Source organism: Anomalospiza imberbis, chromosome 2 (assembly GCF_031753505.1).
Source record: "Anomalospiza imberbis isolate Cuckoo-Finch-1a 21T00152 chromosome 2, ASM3175350v1, whole genome shotgun sequence".
NCBI lineage: Eukaryota > Metazoa > Chordata > Aves > Passeriformes > Viduidae > Anomalospiza > Anomalospiza imberbis.
Genome location: NC_089682.1, coordinates 67,400,395 through 67,421,475, shown reverse-complemented (window position 1 = coordinate 67,421,475; position 21,081 = coordinate 67,400,395). Strand labels below are relative to the sequence as shown.

At 37.9% G+C, this 21,081-nt stretch overlaps 1 protein-coding gene across 9 annotated transcripts in view; it reads left to right on the top strand.

Moving 5' to 3' along the window:
• FAT3 (FAT atypical cadherin 3) overlaps positions 1-21,081 on the top strand; it is a 398,878-nt gene that overhangs the window by 260,056 nt on the left and 117,741 nt on the right. For all 9 annotated transcript variants that reach the window (XR_010996349.1, XM_068181534.1, XM_068181539.1 and 6 more), the window contains exon 4: positions 3,959-4,020. Coding sequence is in view for 8 of the 9 variants with exons in the window: in XM_068181534.1 (XP_068037635.1) it covers positions 3,959-4,020 (62 nt within the window). In the remaining variant the exon portion in view is untranslated. The remainder of the gene's footprint in view (positions 1-3,958; positions 4,021-21,081) is intronic.

Below are 21,081 nucleotides of genomic sequence, written 5' to 3'. Positions count from 1 at the left end.
GATGATGCATTGGCTAAAGATTGTATAGGCTGATGTGTTGGCTAAATTTTCACAATTTCTTTGTGTTGGTCCTTTTCTTTCTTCTGTGTCACTAAGGCTGCATCTAACCACTAAGGCAAGTCTGCTTTTTTTTACCCACCATACATCTCTGGTTTCCCCATCCACATTATAAAGTGATGAGATGAAGAACATTGATGTTTCTTCTCCATCTACATCCTGAATGGCCTTTTACAGGGTAATGATTTGGGAGACATGGTACAGTGTCTTAGCCAGTGGGTTTTTGATAGGATGTTCCCCTGTCAGTGTCAGCTGGGACCTGTGACTGTGTCCTGCAGTATTATGGGACATGTTGTGTAGAGTGAGCATGTTTGCCTTCCAGCATTTCCAAACTCTCTAACAGGAGTAGAACAATAATTATTCTTTTGTTAAGATGGGAAAAATACCCCAACAGCAAAAGTGGCTGGTATCATAGAAAAGCATGTTGTATTGGACCTCCAAGGTGCTATATAGCAAGTTATCTCAAAGCTGAAATTTTTGATCAAACAATGTTTTAGAGTTTCACAGAACAACTCATTTATGTGGTCTGAGGAACAGATGTGCCAGGATGAAGAAAGAGATGTTTTAACTCACAAAATCAAAGAAAAAAATGAAATTGTGTGAGGACAATGACATAGCCTTGCTTGTAAGTGGATGGTGTTACTGTAAGTAACTTCTCTAGTGAATACAATTTTTCTCTTCACTTTTGTGGATGTTCTTAAAGATCACAGTTATAAATATCTCCTGCCCTTAGCAGGACCATGATGTTTCCTTGCAAATTTGAGAGCAACTACTTGAGAGGTGTGCAACAGCTTCTGAAGCTTGTTAGTGGTTTTGACTATTTTTTTATAAATGTGTGCTGTATTTCCCAGCTGGCTTTGGAGGGTTGTCCATATGGCGGTGTCCGTAAGGGCTACAGCACATATTGAAGATAGGGAAAAAAGGAAGGGTCGTTTTTTTATCATTGTCCCCTTGTGACTTTCTCATAGGCAGGAGTGCAGCCTAACATAATTTCCTGGGGTTTATTTTTCTCTGAGAGTTATTTTATTTAGATAATGCCTTTACACCATAACAGAGTATGACAATTTAATGCAGTTAGATAAGAGCTAACACTAGGATATGGTGTCTTGTGCAAGGTCAAGTTTTTCTCAGTTGCCCCAGTGTCTGGAAAATAAAGTTCTACATCCTGCTAAATATTGCTATCATTACGTATCTGTGGTTTGGAGTAGTGAACACAGGAGGGAGGAACACAGTAAGGTTTTCATAAAACCCAGGAAATTAATTTCTTTGAGACTGGACTAGTAAAGCTGTGGGTAGTATTAGACATAACTGGCATATTTATTTTTTCAGTTTTGGTGATTACTCTTCATAATTTCTTGAAATACAGTTTTGTAACCTGAAAGAACCAGATTCATATCCATACCAATACAATAATTCAATAAATATTAATATCAAGTAACTGAGACCTGATTTTATGTGTAGTTACATTTTGAGCAGTAGTGTTGGACAGTGTGATCTGTCCCTGACATCAGGAACGTATGTGACAGTGAGCAGCCAGGATGCTGCAGTGAGGCCATCATGGTTGCCAGGTGGGACAGAGAACAGGAGAAGAAACTAAAAGCCTCATAACTGCACATACACAGGAACAGTAATTTCTACACATTCATTTAACAGCCTGATGAAACTGCCCAGAATGGGCGTCGTATGCTGCCTTTACAGCAAAAACAAGCAGTTGTGATGGTTCACAATCAACATACTTCACAATCAGGTCTGCAGAACTGATGGTGATGGTCTGCTACTTCCCCCTTTAGGATCAGCTGTTACATCTGGGTGATAAATCTTCTGAGATCTGCTACATTTAGAATACAGGCAGTTCTGTTGTAGAGACTTGCTATGTGTTCTCTTTTGGAAGAAAATTCAGGTCTGAAGGCACTCTGACAATTATTGCAGTCAAAAAGGCTCTACATTAAACAAAGGAACCTCCTTTATGATAACAGTAGTTTTTTGAGGAGGAGCAGTAGTAGCAGTAGTTTTAGTTTTACCGCTGAAAGACAAGTACTATTCTATTCATTCTAAGAGTTCATGATATTCAGTTTCGAATGTTAGTTCTTGGTCTTCAAAAGGATTGTGAATTTCTCTGCCTGAAGAAGATGGTGAGGACAGACACCTTCTATTATTTACATCTAGAGATCTCTTTTTAAGAAGAAAATAGGTAGAGTTCACAATGGCACATTAGCAATGAAGGAAGTGGAAGATAATATAAAAATTATCATATTCTGTGATGTGGTTAGGTTGTGCTTGATAAATATCCATAGTGGCCATGCGTATGATGAATAGGGATATTTCAAATGTGAAATCTTTATCAATTTATTGGGGCTGAACTTCTTTCATAATTAGGAATTACTTGCCTGTATCTTTGAGTTCTTTTTAGACATGGGGGGATCTTGTGTGAATGACACCAATTTATCATCTGTGCTGTCATTTCTGTTTAAACTCATGCAGTGAGTAGATAGATGTCTCCCATATGGTGTAACAGTTTTGAATACTTACAACTGCTTGATGCAGGCTATACCAGTTTTGTTTTTTCAGCTTTTTGCCAGCACCAGTTTCTTCCATGTAATTGTAATGAACCACTCTTAATTTCTGTGGCCTCCCCCTGGGTGTCATTTCTGTGGTCTGATGTATTTTGTAACAAGTCTGAAATCCTGGAAGCAGAGTGCGCTTGCCTTTGTTCCTTTAATCCCATTACTTCAAGTAATATTTCTCCCCTTCTCACCAAAACAGATAAATGGATTCCTCCAAGGAGAAGGTGATAGTATATGAGGAGCTGTAGCTGTAGAAGCTCCTGGGACTGGAAGTCCTATGTAGATGTTGCTTATGGGGTGTTTTAAGAATTCACTGTCATCATGGATTTGTGTTTAGATGCTTGGCTGGTCTGATTGATTCAATAAGTAGAATAGTTAATCCAGGAAGAATTTATTTTCTTGTTTCCCTTGGTAATCTTAAAGATGACAAATTCTTGAGAACAACTGGGCCCACTGGTGTTGTCTCCAAAATCAGCTTTATATCTAGGAAAAGTTGTTCTATCAAAAAACAAGAACATAATGCATTTTCCTAGCCAAAGAAATGTTTTGTATGAGGGAAAACCCAAATCTGCCTTTTAAATCTCTAGTAAGAACAAAATAAAAAACTAAGCTATGTTCCTAGAAGGTATGCATCTGTTTTCTTAAGGGAACTTTGGAAATGTTTCCTTTTGTTTCCATGGTAGAAATCTCACAAGAGCTTAATCATTGCCTTAAAAAAAAGATATCTTAATCATCCTCATGTCAAGAGGTACTTTATTTTAAAGACCCAATTTGAGCATGGAACAAATTGATGAAATTTTAGTACAGAACCTTGAATGCATTAGAATTTTTACATGTGGAAATCATTATGTATACAAGTAGTTACTACAGAAATGGCCTTCTTTGTCAAGTATTCTTGGCGTGGAAGTAATCAGCATCCTATCCTATTAATTGTTTGAGAACTCTGAAATCTTTATTGAGGTTTTTTACAGAAGAATTTCAGTCATATGCAAATGATTCATTGAAACTCTTAATCATAAGACAAATAGTGATTCTTTAGTGAGTTTTTTTCATTCACTGTAATAAATGTAGCATGTTAACTGTAGACACACAGTTAACTATTTCTCAGTTATTTTTCTCACAGCATTTTTGTTTTAAGATTCATTGCTGGTCAGAAAGTGATAATGGTTGGACTGAGAAATAAAATCCTTGACAGATGTCAAGAGAGCTGTGTCTGATAGAGCTTCAAATAGATTTTTTCCACTTTGAGTGTTTTAAAAATTAATTTGTATTCAGGTTGATAAAGATAGATATTTTTAAATGGCTATTGATAATCAAATTTCATCCTTTTTTCACAGGTTTGATTACCACAACATCAAGAAAATTGGATCGGGAACAGCAAGCAGAACATTTTTTAGAGGTAAGTTTAAGTGGAAAATATATGTTAAGAGGTTAGCTGATTTTTGTAGTTTAAAATCACTTCTTGCTGTTCCAGGAGTGTGGTAATCTCCTTTCTCTTCATTTATAACCGACTCACACAAAGCTGGGAATTGCCTGATTATACAGAAGAAATAAAACATTTTGCAAGTCACAAGCACAGAAAAAAAAATTGAACAAAAATTGAACACTTGTTTTCCACCTCTAATCTACTTCAGTTAAGTCTTTTATTGTAGCTCTTAAATTTTGTTTGTGACAGAAATTTAGAATATCCAGAGCAAAATATTTTTTTAAAATATGTGGAATGACCCCAACCCTGCCAAGATTTTTAGTCTCTCAGGTTAAACTGGTTTAAATTTTGCATCTTGGATCTAACGTGCATCCTGAGAATTCGGATGAAAGCAAACTTTGAACTTTTTCACATTCACTGCATTATCAGAATGAATTTTTTGTGGTTTTTTTTGGTTTCATTTTTGGTTTTTTTGGTTTGTTTTTTTTTTTTAGCTTTCACTTATTGGGATTGTTAACAACAACTTTCAGGTTAAAAACTATCTTCTAAAGAAGAGAATCTAAACCATTCCCTTGGCCCTTGTGATGAATGTTTCTCTTCATAAGCAGCTCACATGTGTTGGATATGGAGTGATATACTTCTAAACTACTGGTTTTGCCACATGTGTTTTCTTTCACACTGCTGTACACCATGCTCTGGATTTGTTTTTTTTTTTTCCTTTGGGTAAAAGTTCCTTGCCTGTCCTTTTGTCTATTTGTGAAGTGAGGAATTATTGATTCCTGTTGGTACAAGTGAAAAGAACCATATTGTCCCACATAATCAATCACCCCTATTAGGAAATGCTCTTCAAATCCAGACAAGCTAAAAAACATCTGGACAAAACAGTTCTCAGTGCAATCACTATCTGACAGGAAAATGTAGTAAAATATATATTAGCATATTCATTAGATATTTTATTTGTTAAAAATCCCAAATTATTTCGGTTAGTGCAGAATACAGGAGGAAAGGGTTGATTATTACTATACTAGTTTGGGTTGGGGTTTTTTCTTGATAATTCACCGTAGATTCTTACACATTCCATGTCATAAATTAATGGAGGGAAATACAAGAATTTTTCCCTTTTTAGGATTTAAGTTGTAAAGTTAGTAAAGTAATTGTGTATGCTAATAACTTCAAGCTTTCCAGTTTCTACTGTCAGAGAAGATCACAAATGGAATGAAAGGGCATTGATTATGAAATGTGTCTATTGATGAGAATCTTGTGTTTGTAAGTCTCCTTTGCTCTGCAGAGAAGGACCAGGTAATCCTGGTGGACAACAAGTTAGCACAAAATGAAACACAGGAGGTTCCATCTGAATATCAGGAAAAAAAACTTATTTTCTTTGAGGGTGACAGAGCACTAGAACAGGTTGCACAGAGAGGTTGTGGAGTCTCTCTCTGGAGATACTCAAAACCTGCCTGGATGTGATCCTGCGCAGCCAGCTGTAGGTGAACCTGCTTTAGCAGGGGTTGGACTAGATGAGCTCCACAGGTCCTTTCCAACATCAGTTATTCTGTGATTCTGTAATTTATGTGTTTGCCTCAGAGATCTCAGTGAAACATGCCAAATACACATTTTCCAAGGGATTCCCGTACAGATGGGGGAGTGCTCCTATTAATAGCAAAAAGAAAACAAATTAGTTACTTATAGGAATTGAGCTTTCATCAATACAAGTTAATCTGTTCTTTCCCCTTAATTGTATCTTGCTTGAAAAAATAACAATATGCAAGATTTTGGGGGCTGAAGATGCAGTCGAGAGAAATTTGTGTCTAACACTCCTCCGAGGCTTATGAATGTGGAGTGAAGTGGAGGGCAGGCTATGGAGAAGAAAAACAGGGTGTCCTGCAGAAGTGCAGATATGACCACACAGTAAAGCCCACCTAGAAACAGTGAGTGGGAAAGGGAATTGGGCTCTGGTGGAGACGCAGCCCCAGTGGTCAAATTACGCCTTTGAGCTGCTGCTGAAACGTTGCCCATCGCTGCCTCCTGGGAGGCTCATTCCTGCAGCACATCCGCACATAGGCTGGGGTCCAGAGCCAGGCTGGTCAAGCTGTGCTTGTTCTTGTGGCAAACTGAGAAACGTTTTCTGAAATGCCTGTCTGTCTCCGGGTAATTAACCCCCTGGGGAGGCCTTAATTGCCTAGACAGCCATGGTTTCCCAGTAGTACAGTGTTTCCCTTCCGGCTTCATTTCAAACCCTTCTTCCAGGAGTCTGTCTAGTGTAAAGGAGCACAAACTCGGCTCCCTTTGAAAAGCTCTGATTAGTACTTGACCTAGCAACCCTTGCTCCCCTTTGCCCAGTGTCTGTGTGAGCCACTGACAGACCTTTCCTAGATACAACTTTGTAATTATTTTTAATAAGCCTGTCTTTGGCGGAGACTCTATACCCTGTAAGTACCAATCAGTATTCACTTAGCAAATTTTGTTATTAACAGTATTTCCACCACTTTCACCTAAGCTGTTAGGAAAACAAAGTGATACAAGATAGCAGATGTTAGTCACTGGGGTTGTGTGTAGTGCCAGTGATCATCTCCAGATCACTGCTTGTGATGGCATAGAGTTCTTCTGGAGTTGTCCGTCCCTGTCTGTACCAAAGGAAACATGAATTATCAGGAATGACTGGATGTGTATTTTTAAGGCTTCCATGTTTAGGAAAGGTGAATCTAAGTGACTTTCCTTCTAAGTTGCATGAGAATTCTGTTGCAAAGTAAATACTGAGGCCAAGGTCAGATGTGAATTTCTTCTTCATTTCTCCTTTAATTGTCTTCTTTAGATGTGTGGGCCTGTGTCCACATGGAGTTTTTTAATGGTACCTCAGGCTGCTGTTGCAGGACTTACACTTACCAAGAGTATGTTCCAAAGTGAGTGCAGAAACATGTCTAGACCCTGAGCCAAAAGATGCATGAAGAAGTCAGAAATCAACTCCCCTTTTATAATCATTGGGATTTTCTGTTTGCTTCAGTGATATTTTTTGGGTATTGTTTGTTTGTTTATTTTGGCATTTTGGAACGAGCAGGTAGAAAAATAATTGCTTCTCCCAGGTTTTTCATTGATTGTCAATGCTTTTTTTTTTAAGCTCTCAAATTGAGGGCTTAATCTTTTTCTGACACATTTGTAATACCTTGCAAATCTGCAAGTTGTATTCAGTGCTTGTTATCAGGTAGAATTTTACTGCGAACTTTTAAATTGGATGTCACTGGATTTTATACAGGATGGTATCTTGCTTTAGTGAATTCTTATTAATGGACTGGTTCTGCCTGAAATGGGAGGAAAATGACCACTTGATTACATTACTTTCTCACATGAAGCAAGACAAAAGCATTTGTTCTATTTCACAGACTTTCTCAAATATTTTGTAGTTAGGATGAAGTATTTAAATAACAGTCTGAAGGAGAAGTAATCCTGAGAGCTACCTGCTTGCTTCGCAAGTGAATGAGAATAGTTATGTATTTCCAAGAGAGATGCAAATTTCAGATTTTTTGGCATTATTCTCCTTCAATAATTGAATACATCTACCTCTTCTTTCCTTATTTTAATTCCTCCTTCTTCAGGACATGTATTGTCTCTAATAATTTCTACATTAACACTTCATATAATCTTCTCGTATTATGCTAATTTACTAAAAATAAGCTAGAAGTGGAGAATGTTAGTGGAGGTTGAGCTGTGGAAAAAAACCCTCACAAAAGTAGTCTGCCATTTTTTTTTTCTGCCCCCAGTTTTTACAGATGCCTCCTAATGCTGGTTGACAGTTTTACAAACTCTAGTGATTTTGCTGTGTGATTTTATTGAAACAGCTGCAGGAGTGGTGGAGGTCCTATAATGAGCATAAAAATGAAACCATTTCATGTAGGATCTGCACCCTTGTGTAGTATCAGCTGATTCTGAGATTTCCAGAACATGAATAGTTTCTGCTCTGCTTTCCAGTGTACATGGGCAAACTTGATGGGAGAGGATTATTGAATCCAGGCTACACTTCACTTACTTGCACATTCAGCCCAGAAAATGGATCTGAGCACGTTTTCTTGCCCTGAGCAGCTTCTAAACACTCTGTTGCAGAGCCTTTGTTACTCATGCTTCCAACACAGAAAGCCTCTGCAAAATGCACCCACCACTGAGCAGTTCAGCTTGTTGGGAATTGCTGTGTCAAGACCTGTGTTTAGCAAAAGAATGAGCCAGAAGAGTTACAGGCTTCAGTGTGCAATTCTAGCAACAGTCTTTGAAACTTCATAATTGAAGGGATGAATTGTCTGTAGTGAGAGGTGACCTCTCCATCCTCTTGATAATGGTATATAATAAGTTGGTGCTTTTAAAGTGCTGAGGCTGTTTAGTCTCTCCCTCATGAGCACATGTGGTATGGGCTCTTCAGACATTTAGCCAGTTTTGAAAATTATATCCAAGTATCTGTTGGTCCAAAACACTAAAATAGCTATTTAAATTTACCACTGTAGAGTCATTCAGAAAATATCTTTTAACATTTGTCATGGTAAAAAAACCTGTCTATTCAAAGTGTCTCTAAAGAATAAAAATAGCTGTTAATAAGCATGGTCAGAACTTTAAATCTCTTCAGAAGTGACAAAGCAACTGAAGGCAGTAGGTTTAAAAATAGTGTTATAGCAGCCTTAGCCTTTCAAGGTCCAAGTCATGTACCCTAATTGGAGAGGAGGAGAAGTGGGAGCAGAGTATTGGCTTTGTGCAGCTAATTTTTAGCCCACTTAGTGCTATCAGAATGGTAACAGTGCCTCTCAAGTGCCCTGCTTTTGTCACAAATCAGTATACACAAGCTTCATCAATCTTCCTGCTGCGAAGCTCGAGCACAGCACTGAGAAGGATGGCAGTAACAGTGCAAGGGGTCGTAATGAAGACAAATTGCTAAATCTGATGTGAGTGTCAAAATACATGGGCTGAATGAAACACACTGGTTTCTATTTACTGTAGGTGCACTAAGGGTACAATAAACTGCGTTATATGGCATATATTTATATGCAGTAATTAGAGGGAAACATGATAATCTGCTGTAATTGGAGCCTTCTAAAAAGAATTCAAATTTCCACTCATTTAATGATGAGCTGTAAATGTGAGGGGAATGTTGATAGAGGGATTATAATTCTATTCCACTTGGAATTTGGTCCAGAATATCACTGGGGAAGTTGCTGCCGGAAAGTTTATGGCCACAGTTTGCAGGGCAGGAGGAGTTTAAAAACTCGCTAAGTGGCATTTAAAAATAGCACTACCTCTCAGTTCTTCCCACAAACACCGCACTGGTGGCTCAGCATTGGACCAGCCTGTGTTCTCCACCCTCCCCCTCTTTTCCTGCAGCATCTCCCACACAAGAAATTAACAAATCTAAATTTGTTTTGTTGTTGAGCCTGCTCACTTGGGCTGTAGCCTTTGCTAGTGGTGATGCCTGAAGTCAGTGGTCCTTTGTGAGAAACTGCAACATTTTCTGAAGAATATAGGCAGCTGTGTGGCAATATGCTCATGTATATTTTTACGGGAGAATTACAAAAGCTGAAGTTCATTGGGTTTATGTAGCTGAATAGTGCTCTACAGCACATTGATTGCTTAAATCCTGGATTACAAGTCTGTGTAAGCATTTGTTTCATGGTTCTTTAGCATTGCCCACATTTGGCAGAGAAAGCTGCATTTTTTCTCAGTGACATGCTGGTGATGGTGTAAAAATGAGGCTGTGTGTCTGATTGAACATTTTGTCTGAGGTTTAAATGGGTCCAAAGGCACATGCCTTTCCCTTTTTAACACTGAAGCTTATCAGAAAATACAAGGGAAGTTTAAAAAATAGGTAAACAGTCTCTTCTTTCCAGCTTGAGTTCGAAAAGTATTACTGGTTGTGCTTGCTGGAAAGAAGAGAACTATTTTAGTTATGTTTGAGACACCTGAAAGTATTTCCAGTTGAACGATTTATTTATGGAGGCAGCTTTCTAAAAGGACAATGGAAGATGTATCAATGTCATCTTCAAATGGTGACACTGAACTTTAATGTTCCCCTTAACTTCAAAGTTAAGGGGAAAAAAGAAAAGGAAAAAAGGAAGGGAAGAAAAAAAGAGGAGAAAGAGGGTGGGGAGGAAAGAAAGGGAAGAAAACAAACAGTTCTAAAGAAAATCAAAAATGGTAATCTCATATTGCCTCTCCATGGGGCTGTCAGCAAAGGGGAAATCCACCTGGCCAGTGTGGTGGTAGATCTAGCAGACACGCAAGGTCTGGAGTTAGGAGGCACAAACTGAGCTCCCTCACCCCATGATGCAGGTTTCCTTCCTGCACCCTGTGTTCTTCTGCTGCTCTCTTCAGAAATAGTCAAGAACTTTCCAAGGGCAGGAGGTGACTGGAGGTTAAAACTATCCTTCAGAGGCAGATTTACATATGACATTGCACACTGCTTCTCCTGGGTATTTGGGCAGAAAGTCTTACACAGCAAAATGAGGGGAAAGTCCTGGTGTGATCCATCTGTCTGCAGTGACAAGTGGTCTCCTCAGCTAGACTGCTGTCTCTAATTTACGTGATCTGGTAAGATGAAGAATTATCAAGTGCATCACTGAAAATACTACTCATTCCATTCTTAAGTGAGTGGTCTCTGTGCAAGAGATATGAACAGAAATTTTAAACAGCAAAATAATTAAGGCATCGTGTTTTTACAGATTATTCTCTTTTATTATTACAAATTTCAATAGCTCCCAAATGTCCCATTATTTTAGATAATGTCTTGAGAAGTTTTACAAGTAAGAGAGCCTAAGCATTGGGAAAACTGTATTTAATAAAGCTTTTCTTCATGCACATGGAATCTTAATTATGTTTTCTTACTAAATAAGAAAAAAATACCTCCTTATAAATTTATAATAATGGAGCAAATTAAGCTTGAATTAAAAAAAAAAAATTGTGTGTTTAAAGTCCTTAGTATTCCATGTTAAATTCAGGTAGCCATTGGAAAACATGTCCACAATTCTGATGATACAATAGATATACAAAGGGAGAAGGTAAGAATGGGTCTGTGTATATGAAATAGTAACAGTGACCCTCAGCTCATTTCAGTTGTTTGATGAAATACTGATAGCCTTGAGAGACTGGGTGTGCAAAGAATGTCTGTGACATTTCCATAAAATTTGTAGACTTTCAAGTCAGCTCTGAGGATGCTTTGTTTACTTTTTTGCCTTATGCTCGTGGCTGATTTCAATCTTTATTTTTTCAATAATAATAATAATTTCATTCTTTTAACTTTCTAATGATTAGTTGGGTTCTCTTAAAATTGTTTTGCACATGCTAAAGCCAGGATGATGTCATGGATAGATATGCTACTGACAGTTCCATCAGTGCATCATTTATATCAGAGTACCTGATTCTGGCTTCTCTTTGAGAGTGTTTAAGCCATCCAGCTAATATGATACTGTATGGAAGCTTTTACATGGCAGGATTTTAGTCTCGTATTAAACATCTCATGATTGTTTGGTTAATCTATTTTATTGATACCAAATACCAATAGTAATGAAGAAAAGCAATCCTCTTTTCTATCATTAATGAGCCTCCTAAGTAAAAAACCTTCATAACTCAATATGCAAAACTGTGGGGTTTTGTTGTGAATGCTTGATGATTACAGGAATGAGCCAGATAGCTTACAGACTTTCTGTAGGTAATGTAAGCTTGTGTTAATTTATTTGGTATTAAAATAAGAAAGTGCAGCTTTTATTATATTTTCCCTCCTCAGCTTATGGAAAATATTTGATTTTCCCAGTTCATGGACATATGATGAGAGATGCACCATCTACAGTGGAATACTGCCCCAAATATATTTTTTGCTAAATCTTGTTTCATTGGACAGTGAGTGTGCTAGAAATGAGCAGTAAACAATTGGTATTATGATCCAGGTTAAAAAAAAATAATTAATTACTTATTTAGATGAAAATCTGGCCCAGTATCAAGGTACAGATGATCTTGCAGGTACTCATTGAGGTTCATGTTTTGAAGAGCTTGGCAAGATCAGAATCATCCAGGGCTGAGGCTTAGGTTCACACACTGCTGTCTGCCACGGTGGTTGTGTCTCATTAGAAAAATCACATTTTTGATTGCCTAGGGTTTTGCTTTAGTCAAGGAATGATTTGCATATATCTGACATTTGCAGAAGGACGGAGGTTGTTTTACACATTTCATGAATCACTGACCTGAACCATTGGGTCATGAAATGAAGAAATGAATATCCGCAAAGCGCAGCTCTGTTGGCTTTTTCATGCTGGGCATCAAATGCCTCTTTTAGGATTTTCCTTGTAGACCCACAGCATTCTAGCAGCAGGTCTTGGCTCTAAGCACCTCAGCATGGAAGCATGGAAGGAGATATTCAGCTTATAGACTTTGCGTGCTATCTTATCAGGCATTTTCCAAATTTTTTAAAGGCATAACAGAAAATATGTAATTGTGCCAGGAAGGAAATCCAGCCTGCAGTCACCCTGCAAGGTTCTGAGTGTCTCCTGAGAGCCTAGGGGTGTATCAGCACTTCCTTGACCCTCTGGACCTAATTAAAATCCCACTGGATTCAGCATCATGGTGTAGTGCAAGAAAATTACCCTATGATTAACTAGCATTATATTAAGATGTGTGTGATGTCACTATGGAGAGGGGAAAGTATTATGCTGGGGGCTAGTTCAATTCCTTTGCTTATCCTGAGTAGTGTGCTTAGTCTGGCTTCAGTAGCAATGATTTTCCTAAACTTATCCCTCATAATCCAAGGATAAAAGAATTAGACATTGGTTCCCATGGCTGCATTTCCTCAGGTGTGTTGGAAATGGGTGAGTGAATACATGAGAGAAAAGCAATTTAAAATACATTCAATACCTCTCTCTTCTCTTTGCAGAACTATGAGATAGCAGAGCATTAGATCAATACAAATGGGTGAAAAAGTATTATTAAAACATCAAGTTTTATTGCATGCTTCAAAAATTAGGTCTGCATCCATGTGTTAAATGCTGTTGAAACAGAGAGGGATGTATTAGTGGTCTTCCTTCTTGTTTTATAAACCATTCCTCATGCTAAGCTTGTGCAGGCAAATTCTGTGTTAATCTACATCAAGCTTTTCTTTTCAGTCAGGATTTAGAAGTTTAGTCTAATGTTGCTTTCTCACTGAGGGATTAGCTCATATATTAGCTCAGGGCTAACAGGTTTTTTCTTCATTGTATGTTTCTTAAGATCTGTAGCTCCCTTTTTTATGGGCTGAAGCCCACCTACCAGGCCCAAATTGGTTGGATATATTCTTTCAGGGTGTCTCTCTTGCCAGGCTCTGTGCTTGGTGAAACAAAGAGTCATTGTGCAGGGTGCGCTGCCTTGCTAAATCTTCACATTTTTATATGAATGTACCAATGTTTTAATCTTCTGCAGAAGCCTCAGGAAATTCTTTCACATGATTCAAACCTGTTTTAAATATACAAAGCCTTTATGTTTTGTGAATTGTCTGCTTTAGTGCAATATCATGTTTTTTGTAGCATGGGTAATACCCATCAGCTGCCAGACTGTTAATTTATGTCTGTACTATTTGAGCACACAAACATGCATGCACATACACACATTTTTGCAGAGGTCTCATTTTCCTGCCTTCTCAGCTAAGACCAAGCTGAGAGTTGAATTTAGGGCAGGGGAGCATCTTCTTCCTCAGTTAGGAATGCATTAGCATCTGTACTAAAATCTTTTCTGGGCATAGGAAATCCTAGAATGCTTTTTTATTTAATCCACCATTTAGAAAATGCCCTAAAACAAGATATGCATCCATTTTTTCTTTCTGCCAGGGTGATATTTTCTCAGCTGTTCCAAATTCAGTTTTGTTATTGCTAAAAAAAGTTGATTCTGGAATTTTTTCACAGCAACTTCACTTGCCACCACCATTTATATGCACCAATTCCCACCACCCTGCAATACCCTGTGTAGGGATCCCAGCACTAACTCTACAATTCTGTTGCCTTGAGTGGCCTTTGGGTTGATTTGACACATACGTGTTTTGTCAGTGCTCTGTCCTCTGAATTTTTATTTTTTTTTTTTTGTCTTTCCCTTCTTAGTGCTTTTCTTTTTCAGGAGTTCATCATTTTCATACATTAAAAACTCAGCATTCCACAAAACTGCCCCCACCAGGCCATGCATTTAATGAGAACCTTTTCCCAGTGTTCAATGAATGCACTACATTTTCTTTGAGCCTCATCACATGTCACAGTCTTCTCACTGTAGCCTGTAATGTCCTTCAATATAATGTATTTTCCCTCTTTTTCTGATCTTTCAGATCATTCCCACATCACCACACTATCCCTCCACCATATGATCCTTAAACATTCATATTGATCAAGAAGGATATACTGGACAGGATAGGAAAATGTCAAGCAAAATCATGGTGGTTTGAAAAAATTGTGCTGTTTGGGTTGTTTTGGGTTTTTTTGTTGTTTTTTTTTTGTTCATTTTAAAAGTAATTTGTTATGGCAAACATGCATCATCGTGTGAAATGTGCTGAAATAAGATTGGAGTTCTCAGCATAATTTGTAACATGACAAATTAAGGTATTTACAAGATACCTAAAGATAATAAAACCTCTAATCGGGTTGAGAATCAGTTTACTAAGCATAATTAACACTTTTTTTCTCCCTAAATGTATTATCACAGAACATAAGAATCCTAATGTTTTTCTTATCTGACTTCAGCTTGATAATAATCAGGGACCAAACAGTTGTTTTGTTTTTTTATGAAGATATGATTTAAATAGAAAAGTACAAAGGCCCTGAAGCATCAAGTGCAAAGAAATCGGCCCTTAGAACCAGTAATTTTCTTTTCACAGCCAAACAAATTTCAGTTGTCAAGAAACAGATTAATCTCATCATTCTGAAATGTAATATTGCTGTTTGCTAATTTCTCATGATACAGAGACACTTAAAATGTTATCATAGCAGTCCTAAAGTACATTTTATGGTTTGGCAAAAAAATAATACTTTGTCTGGCAAGGAATGTTCTAAATATTCAAAAGCAAGGATTAACATGTGCACTTGAGAGCAAAAATGTCAGAATCAAAATAATGAGGTTTTTTTCTCACATTCCTTAGGAAAGTAAAAAATACAAGTATTGCTAATAGCAGTCTGTAAATTCATGGCTTTGACTTTTCTGAGATCCAGCATGTTATCTTTAACCCAGATACTAGTAAATAAGTTCATATTTTCTTCACAACCTCAAATATATCTGGGTTTCCCAATGTATCTTGTCTTCCACTGCCCTTCCAGATAGCTATTAAGGTGTTGTATCAACTTAAACAAGTGTTCCTAACTCTCAGGTTTTAAAGACTTTATTGGAAAAAAAATAGGGAGAATAGAAACGCGTTTTCTTTGCATTGCCACACTTTTTTAAAACCCCAACACTTGACCACAATTTAAAAAATACTTAGAAAATTTCCACAAAATCATAAATTTTAGACCACACATTTTAGCTAAGCAGAGCTTTATTATTTGGTACACCAAAGTATGCCAAAATGGCATGATATCTATTCACTGAGAGGGACAGAAGGCAGTGAAGGCTGTGTGTTAGCTTGGTCTCAATAGAACATAATTTGTAGCAGAAGGAATCAAAATATTAACTGACATGTGAGTTTAATTTTCATTTACTCCTTATCCTCCTCACCAAAACCCTGTTGTTCAAATGGACCTGCCCAAACTCTATCTGTGTAGCTTTGGACATATGTTTATGGGATTGAATTGAATACTAAAGCCTGTTCTGTCTTTCCCACTGGCATTTACCAAGTATGTGTACAGTTAAGGATCTTTCACTATTTTTGTTGCAGCGCTCTAAATGCTGCCTGAGTGCAGTCTTCTCTGCAGCACCTCAGCTGGGGAATGACATTTAAAAAGTAAAATAATACTTTCTTTGAATGCCTTCTCTTCAGGCATTCAATCCTCATAATATCTGACTCTCAGTGTGAAAGTATCAATTGAAAGCTGTGGCTTTTTTAATAAAAGAAGTCTGAAGTGTACAGAAGATGTGTTATTTCTGCAGCGCTGGGAGGGTGCCTGATAATGGATCACAGTGGTGATGGGATGCCCAACTTCCAGCAAGCTGCTCAGGTCCCAAAAGAAATCCTTGCTGCTGCAGCACAGTGCTCAGCATGAGGCAGTCATTTATCCAGCTTCCTGACAAAGCACATTATCCAACTCAGAGCTGTGGGCTGTTTTTCAGCTCATTCAGTTCTTGCAGAGCTAATTTGGTGTCCCTTCCTGCTCCTCCAAGCTATAGCTGAGACCTACCTCATGACTTCCTCACTTGAGACACACCCCTGGTTTCTCTGGAGTGCAATAAGCTCCACTAGCCCTTGAATGCCTAAAAGGTAGTAGCTGAATAAATTACACATTTGTGCTCTGTTTTCTAGAGGTTATTGCGAGTGCATTCAGCAGACTTGCGTACCAAAACAGGAACTGCTCTTCAACTTCACTTGATGGACAAACTGCCTCACTAAGCCTGTAAATCAGTTTTAAGTGTTTTGTGATATTAGTAATCTGTGGATTAGATCTGCTCCTAATATGCCATTTCTAAAACTGGATGCACTTTTGGAGAGCAAGTTTGTTTACATTTTGTATGGGATTTCTCAGAGGGAGTAGTGGCAGCATCTCTAGGTAGTGTCAACCAGGGCTCCACACAGTGAGCAAACATCTGCAGTAGTGACCCAGCACTGACATGGGGATTAGTGCCTGGGACTGGCATATCTCATTTTCCTGTGCCAAGGGATCACACCTCCTGCACTGGTCCTGACAGGACGTACTTGTACTCTTCAAGACCTCCCATAAATCAGGAGCTTTCTCACGACAATTTCCAACAGAGTATCCTGCCCCTTTAACACCTCCCGAGACAGTCTCAAAAGCAAAGCAGCTTCTGAAACTTTACTTTTTCAATCTTCTCTGCTAAAACCCAACAAAGCAACTCATTAGAGGTTCCTTCTTTCTGCTTCCTCCTTTTGCTCCCTTCACCTAGTGAGGGCTAATTGGAGGCTTATAAAATGAATCCCGGGAAATTAGCCACCTTCTCCCATATATCAGGCCTGCACTACCAAATTGGGCATATTGTCTCATGCAGTGTTTTATTGTCCCCCAGACCACATTATCAGGGAGGCAATCTCACAAAGGTTAATAGCATTACTTGGTTGTCTCTCTATCTGACATTCCTGCTCATCGCTCTAAATCTAGTCGTTTCACCAGTCGCTTCTGCTGCCGTTAATTGGGTGCTGCTTCCCACTGACTTCAAACCCAGTTCTATAAATTGTAACTACTAGTAGCTGATTGTCCCTGCTCTAAACTTTCATATCACAACTGGGAAAAGTATGTGCGGGTTGATACACCTGTCTTTTCAAGCCCGCTCTTTGACATTTGCAGTCCAATTATCGGTCACCTTGGCCATCCGTTTGGTTCAACTGTCCTTCTGTTGGTATGCTATGTGTCAACACCTACTCCATACACTGCCCTAATGGGCAAATAAACAGTAAATTATGAGCCTGTATAAATCCAATAAAGAGTGACTTTGACTCCATAAACCATGGAAGTGAAACTGAGGTGTTTTATGCAGTTGCTAGTATCCCAGGCTGGAATTGTTGCTCTGTATTTTTAGTGTCACAGCTTACTGGAGTCAGGCAAGATATCTATCTATCTATCTATTGAGGGACATGGTGCCCATGCAGTAAGAAAATGAACCTTAAGGGCTATGCATGTTAAGATTTCTGTATTACATTCTTTGAATCAATGGTTGTTATCAAGAGAAAGCAGTAAATTTATATTAATCATTCTTGATTAAATATTTCTTTTCCACAGATGAAAAGTATGCTTCCTAAGCTCTACTCACATTTTACATTTTATTGACCCTTTTGCACAGCAGTGAATGCCATCCTGTGGCTACAAAACCCAAATGCATGTTAAAGACTTATTCTGCAGAAGAATCAAAGTGCCAAGAATATTTTAAAAGTAGTGATCTTTTAAAATGCCTCCCGCACTGCAGGAGTGGAATGCCATCTTATTATTATTCCAACACGTAGAGATCCCTTTCCAGGACTCCAGGCACTATGCAATTAATTAATTATAATAGTATTAATTAATTAATTAATATTAATAACCTGAACATTTTAATGCATTCCAAGTGTTACTCTGGGGAAATTAAGGTTTTGGGACAGGATTTTTTCTTTTCAACACATTTGGGATATTAAAACCTAGGGACAGCTTTTCCTGTTGTATCGTTACCCCAAAATGACTTTGTTCCCATACACACACCTACTTATTTATGTTGGCAGTATGGTCTTGACACATTCTGAAAATTTTTTGTATACATCACTGTTCACAGGATCACTGGCTATGTGTGTAACAGATTGAACCAACAGGAAAAAAAATTGTGCTAAAGAAAATAATTGCATGTGAAATTGCTGTTTCTTTAAAGCAAACAGAAAATCCTACATTTGCCTGAGCACTAAACAAGATTGTTCCCAGTCAGTTATCAAGCACACAGTGGTGATGCTGCAGTAGTGCACGCCTTCCCTACCCTTTAGCTGAAGGCTCACAGCTTTCAGGTACTCATGCAACTCATGCCCAGGGCTGGGCAAAAGCTAAGTGAGAATTAAAAGTACTGAAATTAGGTTGTTGAGCTCTGGATTCCACCCCGTTCTCACCAAAGTCAATGGGAAAATTCCCATTGATTTACAAGTCTGAGGTTTTCACAGCTGGCCAGTGCTTCCCTACCAAGAAGGCGTCTGTATTTATTTGGCTGCTCAGACAACATGAAATTGGTTCATTAGGGTAATATTTGTCTTTACACTTGCTCTGTGTGTCTCCAGTTGTGCAGTATCTGTGTACCCTGCTGACCATGGCATGGCTGGGGAGGCCGAGACTATTCTCAGGTGTTTGTGCTGATTTTTAGAGATTCAGTAGAGCTGAGAAAAGAGCTAAATAGACTTAGTGAAAAAGAAGGTTACAGTGAACCTGTACCTAAAGGTATGCTTAGCTTGTGCCAGTCTTGTCTTGTGAGAAAGAGCAAGGTTTGTACTGTGTCTGGTGAAACACAGAGTCCTGCTGCACCCATCAGAGAAGGGGTTGATAGCTCTCATTCTTTATCACCAGAACAGTTACCTGAACTTCAGTTTCACATCTTTGTACTGGACACAACATCCATCTGAGCCTATTTTCCAGATTGAGTTTTCCAAGCTGGAAGATCAATGTGGAAAAAGTAAAAAAAGTAATCAGTCCAAGAATATGAGTTTTACTTCAAAATTGGAATCTTCATTCTTTTTCCCCATGCTGATTGATTCTCAACCAGCTTGTAAAATTGACCCCATGCCAATATAAATTAGCTAGTAGATATTTACAGGACTTACAAAATCAAAGACAAGTAGAGGTTGAGATAATAAGGCTTGTCTGTGTTGCCTGTTAGATGAAAGTGTGATTAAATATGTCCCAATTAATGCCTGTTATCTGTCCAAAATTGATTTGTAACAGAAAGTTGTGAAGTAAGCTTCAAGAAGTCAAGTAGAACTTTTTATTACTAAAATCAAAGCAACTATTGATGTGATTTAATTTAACCTGGTCTGACAAAAACAGGATGATATTGTCATTAAAAAATCTGCCTTGGGAAGAATCCCAACAAGGCTCCTTATTCATGCTTATCTCCTTCACCTTATTTTAATTACTTTTCATACTGATTTTCTGAGAATCTTTATACTATTTTGTAAGATATTTTAGGATGGAATCCTCATCTGACTCCAAAAATTACTTTATTCAAATATGCATTAATAATTGCTATGATACTGTCCTCTAATTTGATTAAAATTTTACTTTACACCTCCTTGCTAACCAAAGAAATGATTGTCAAATAACTTGAATATCACAAAAAAATAATATCTTTTTTTTTTTCCCTTTTTTATTAATGAAAACAGTCACTGCAATCTTCCTGAGTGACTATTCAGTAAATGTAGATAAATCTATGAGGCCTAAACCATACATTTTTGCTTTTTGCAATTTAAAATATCTCTAAAGGATATTCAAAAATTGGGAAAAGCCCGTATCGCTTAAAAGTCTGATTTATATATTTTCTACCCAGCTAGAAAATCAATTTTTTATTTATCAGTTTTCTAGCAGGTAAGCTTTATTTTGAACATAAAACTGTGGAAGCTTCAATTTTACTGCAAAAATAATAAATTGCATTTAAATGTCAGAGGCTTCTCATCAGTCTGTCAGCTGTAAAAATAACTTTGAAACTTTTAACCTATGTGTGTGGATGGAGAGCACTCATTTCTTGCATATTGTGGAAGAGCAGCGTATGAGGAAAATTGGGTATTTTCAGCATTACTGATGGGACACGAAGGCTTTTACATTAATATTAATGGTTTTGGCTTTGCCTGCTTCGGTATTGATCAGAGATAGAGATTTTTTTGGGAGGGAGGTTTCGGGGGTTAACTCTTAAGTTTTTCTTTGTAGTAAGATTGCAGAATTCATCACCAAAATTGTAGTTGTACAATGCATGTTCCTTCAGTGACCAAACATCTTAGTAAACTTGCCTCAGCCTGACTTGAGGAACCTCCCCTCCTTTGGCTCTTTCATTGCCCTTGCTCACTACTGTCTGCCTTTTGGGGGGATTTGTTTTCTTTTGGCAGTTCATTTTAAACCCTAATTATTTCAGTAGCCCTGTTCATAGCACAGATGCACAAACAGTTTTTTGGTGGGTGGAGGTGGCTGCAAGTGGATGACAGGGGATTAACATAAAGAGGAGGAGCTGCAGATGGGGCTGGATGCATCCTAATCTGCTTGTCGGCCAAAGACAAGGTGGTGTCATCCCCTGTTAGCACAACCAAGTGCTGCTGAGGGGAAAAAAACCCAAACTGTTGCCTTTCTTTTGAAAATCCCTGGTTTTGCTTTATATAGCAGCATAGAATTCGGATGCAGTGTACCTATAAAGTAAATAAATATAAGGAACTACAGTGTATATCTTTCATCTCATTGGTGGCCAAATAAACATTTT